This window comes from Meles meles, chromosome 11 (assembly GCF_922984935.1).
Source record: "Meles meles chromosome 11, mMelMel3.1 paternal haplotype, whole genome shotgun sequence".
Classification (NCBI taxonomy): Eukaryota; Metazoa; Chordata; class Mammalia; order Carnivora; family Mustelidae; genus Meles; species Meles meles.
The window spans coordinates 27,550,797-27,555,181 of NC_060076.1; the positions used below are offsets into that span (position 1 = coordinate 27,550,797).

Below are 4,385 nucleotides of genomic sequence, written 5' to 3' on the forward strand. Positions count from 1 at the left end.
ATTGGGTAGGTGACTAGAATGCTGGTAGCCACACAGAATGGAAATTAGGATATTTAGTTGTTAAAGGAAGGAGAGCCTCTGAAGGCTGGAGAACTTGGGACAACTTAGGGAACATATCCTCATGTATTTTCCTCAAAAATATGAGTGGAAAGAGGGAGTACAAAGAAATGCTTTAGTTAAGACTATATGATTGTAAGGGATGAAAATCCAACTCAAAATTAGTATTTTATAATAAAGGTACTTTATTGATATTGCTAAAAAGAATAATTGGGGAAATCAGAGGGGGAGACAAACCACGAGAGACTGTAGACTCTGAGAAACAAACTGAGGGTTTTGGAGGGGAGGGGGGTGAGGGTTTGGGTGAGCCTGGTGGTGGGTATTATGGAGGGCATGTATTGCATGGAGCACTGGGTGTGGTGCATAAACAATGAATTTTGGGACACTGAAAAAAAATTAAATTAAATAAAAAAAAACAATAATTTTTTTTGTTTTTTTTTTTAAATTTTTTAAAAAATATTTTATTTATTTGACAGAAATCACAACTAGGCAGAGAGGCAGGCAGAGAGAGAGGAGAAAGCAGGCTCCCTGTGGAGCAGAGAGCCCGATGTGGGGCTCGATCCCAGGACCCTGGGATCATGACCTGAGCCGAAGGCAGAGGCTTTAACCCACTGAGCCACCCAGGTGCCCCTTGTTTTTTTTTTTTTTTAAAGATTTTATTTATTTATTTGACAGATAGAGATCACAAGTAGGGAGAGAGGCAGGCAGAGAGAGAGAGAGAGAAGGAAGCAGGCTCCCTGCCAAGCAGAGAGCCCAATGCGGGGCTCGATTCCAGGACCCTGGGATCATGACCTGAGTGAAAGGCAGAGGCTTTAACCCACTGAGCCACCCAGGTGCCCCCAAAAACCAATAATTTTGAACTGATGTTAGGCACAGCTGGATCAAGGCCTTAAAATAGGATCACACACATATTCTCCCTCCTCTCAATACTTCTTTGCCTCTCAGATAGGCTTCCTGCTCTTATTGACAGAGATTGACCCAGGCTCACATTTCACCCTGTTTAGCAACTGTAGAAGGAAGAATGCCTCTTTTCTTAGACAGAGACAGCATTCTTGGATTGTGTTTGATTAGCCTGGCAGAACTCACCTGCAATGCTGAATGAATCACTGTAACTTGAGGGATTTGCTTTTGTTTCAAGCTGTACCACTATATCCAGAGGGTAGGGTCAGCCCGTCCAGTACACATGGACTCAGAGGGTGGCACTGTTGAATGTCAGAAGAAAAAGTGCTTTCTTATACCAGAATAAGAGATACTAGACAACAAAATAATAGATGTTCAGTTCAAACTGACTGAGAAAGGAGACCAGGAAAACAGAAGGAAGGTAAAGAAACAAAGTAGATGGAGAAGGGGAAAGGAAAAGAAGGAGGAGGAAATGGGAAAGAGAAGAGAGAAAAACAAGGAAAAGAGAGGAGAGAGCTTTATCTTGAGGAAAAGCCATGTGCCCTGCCTGGGACCAAATGGCAGAGCTGCATGCAACTAGAAACTGCAGACGAGACTATTCAGAAGGCTTATGTGAGAATTCTGTGTTGAAAAGAGTTTAAGTCCTGTATTTAGACTTACGAGCAGATAGCTCTCTTAACACTAGCTTCAGTGACTTCATCTGTGAACATAAGAGATCTGATCTGGTCTCACACTGAGGATATCACTTGCTTTAAGACCTTTTATATTTTCCATAGATGCAAGTATCTGCTTAGGACTTTCTTCACAGCCTCTTTCACCTCCTTATTCCTCAGGCTGTAGATGATGGGGTTCAACATCGGGGTTACCACTCCATAAGACAATCCAATGATTTCATCAGATGCTTTTGTGTCCTTTGACTTGGGCTTCATGTACATAAAAAGAGCTGAACCATAGAATAAGATAACCACAGTCAGGTGGGCTGAACAGGTAGAAAAAGCTTTCTTTCTCCCCTCAGCAGAATTAATTCTCAGGATGGAAGAGAGGATAAAAACATAGGAGATGAAAATTAACAGCAGAGGAATCACCAGTAAAACAATACTTGCCACTGTCATGATAAGCACATTCATGGAAATATCTGAACATACGAGTTTAAGAAGGGCCAGGATCTCACAGGTAAGATGATCAATAACGTTATTTCCACAGAAAGGCAACACCATTGTCAGGGCTGTTTGCACTAAGGAATTCATACAGCCTATGATCCAGGACCAAGCAGCCATGTGCACATAAAGCACTCTGTTCATGATGATGGGGTACCTCAGTGGGTTGCAGATAGCGACATACCGATCATAGGCCATCACAGCCAAGAGGACACACTCAGTGGAGCCCAACCCAAGGGAGGCAACCATCTGCAGAGCACAGCCAATGAAGGAGATGGATTTTGTCTCAGACCTAAATATGATGAGCATTGGAGGAATGGATGATGATGTGTAACAGATGTCCAGGAAGGAGAGGTTCCCAAGGAAGAAGTACATGGGGGTGTGGAGGCGAGAATCCAGTATGCTGATGATAATGAGGAGACTGTTTCCCAGGAGGATTATCACATACATGATGAGGCAGAGAACAAACAGAAAAAGCTGGAGCTCTGGGTATTTGGAAAGTCCCACCAGAAAGAATTCAGTGACTGCTGAGTAATTTCCCATCTTTCTGTGTCCGTGTTACCTTAACGCTTGAGAAAAGGACATGACTCAGGAAATAAATGGATTAATCAAATTACTTTTACTTCCATTACTTTGTTTTATTCCTAGCCTCTGGAATCAGCAAAGATAGGGATATTACATTAATTTTATTAATGATAAAACAGGAACTGAGAGATCAACACTACTGAGGCTCACACAGCAGTGAAAGCTGAGAATTGTGTTAGAAAGTTTCAGGCCTCTAATTAATAAAACTTGGGCAAAAACTGCTTTCAAATGTAGCTGCATAAGAATCTATTAATGAATATTTTGAAATGTAACTGCATCCTAATAAAACTGGATGTAATTTGAAATATATATCTTCGGTACCATTACACTTATCCTCAGTATGACTATTTTAAGTTACTTAACTTTTTTGAGGCTCAGCTGCTAGTCTCAGCTAATAAAATTAGTAGTTGTTGGTAAAATTGGTAGTTTGTTGTGAGAATTAAATTAGATAACATCTTAAAGTAACATGCATATTAGGTAGTTCCAACATGTCATCTAAAATTATATGCAACATAGGGGTGGCTGGGTGGCTCAGTTGGTTAAGCATCTGGCTTTTGATTTTGGCTCAAGACATGATCTTAGGATGGTGAGCTTGGGCCCCACTCCACACCCAGAGCTTGAGATTCTCTCTCTCTCTCTCTCCCCTGCTCATGTGCTCTCTCTCTTAAAAAATAAAATTACACATATATAATGGAATGCACTATAGTAAAATATGTAATAGAATATAACAATATTAAGTATTTATATGTTCATAGAATTATAACTTTTAAGTCTGTTTGGCTCAGAAGGAAGAAAGTCACTTTACTGTTTTTTTTTTTTAATTTTAGGAAAGTCATTGAATTTTGGGACTATAATTGATAGAATATGAACATTTCTTGATCTAAGAAATAATCTGATCCAGAATTTTAAGGAGTCTAGGAATCAGGGCCTGGAATCTGTCCTCCTATAAGTCACTTACTTTTCTTCCTAATTTCTGTAATTTAAAAAAAAGATTTTATTTATTTATTTGACAGAGAAACAGTGAGAGAGGGAACACAAGCAGGGAGAGTGGCAGAGGGAGAAACAGGCTTCCCACTGAGAAGGGAGACTGATGTGGGGCTCGATCCCAGGACCCTGGAATCATGACCTGAACCGAAGGCAGACACTTAATGACTGAGCCACCCTGGTGCCCCAATTTGTTTTCTTTTTTAAAACATACAAATGGTAAAGGTCCAGATCTTCCCTCCCCTCCTGCACTTCTCTTCCTGACCTTGCGCTCCTCCCAGCCCACACCTTCGCTGTGTTCTTGGCCCCAGGTCCCTTGGCCCCTCAGGACCTCAGGCATGGGAACCCCAGCCCATGCGGCTCCCTCTGCTGCCCTGCGCCCTCAGTTTTATTTGTGATTGTGCGTAATTTGACAGTGAACTCTAAAAGGCTGGATCATAGCAAATACTTATTTCTTCAAGCCCCTCCACTCCTGTTTCTGGTCACATTAGCACATGGACTTATTTCCACAAAGGAACCAGTTAAAGCTAAAGGTTTAATTTGTTTGAAGACATTAGTTGTAAAGGAGGAGAATGAGGAAAGGAGCCAGTTTTTACTATTATAGAAAACACATTAAATTTAAAACTTGTATCCTAGGGTATAAAGTTGTTGAGGGGAAAGGTATGAAGGAGGAATGGCTGTCTTTCTGTTCAGAAAAGGTCC

The 4,385-nt window shown here is 41.1% G+C and overlaps 1 protein-coding gene across 1 annotated transcript; it reads right to left on the reverse strand.

Annotated features, from left to right (window-relative positions):
* Nucleotides 1-1,718: 1,718 nt before the first annotated feature.
* LOC123953245 (olfactory receptor 13D1) lies at nucleotides 1,719-2,657 on the reverse strand. The gene has a single exon (XM_046023316.1). It carries the CDS (start codon nucleotides 2,655-2,657, stop codon nucleotides 1,719-1,721), a length of 939 nt encoding a protein of 312 aa, XP_045879272.1.
* Nucleotides 2,658-4,385: the final 1,728 nt, after the last annotated feature.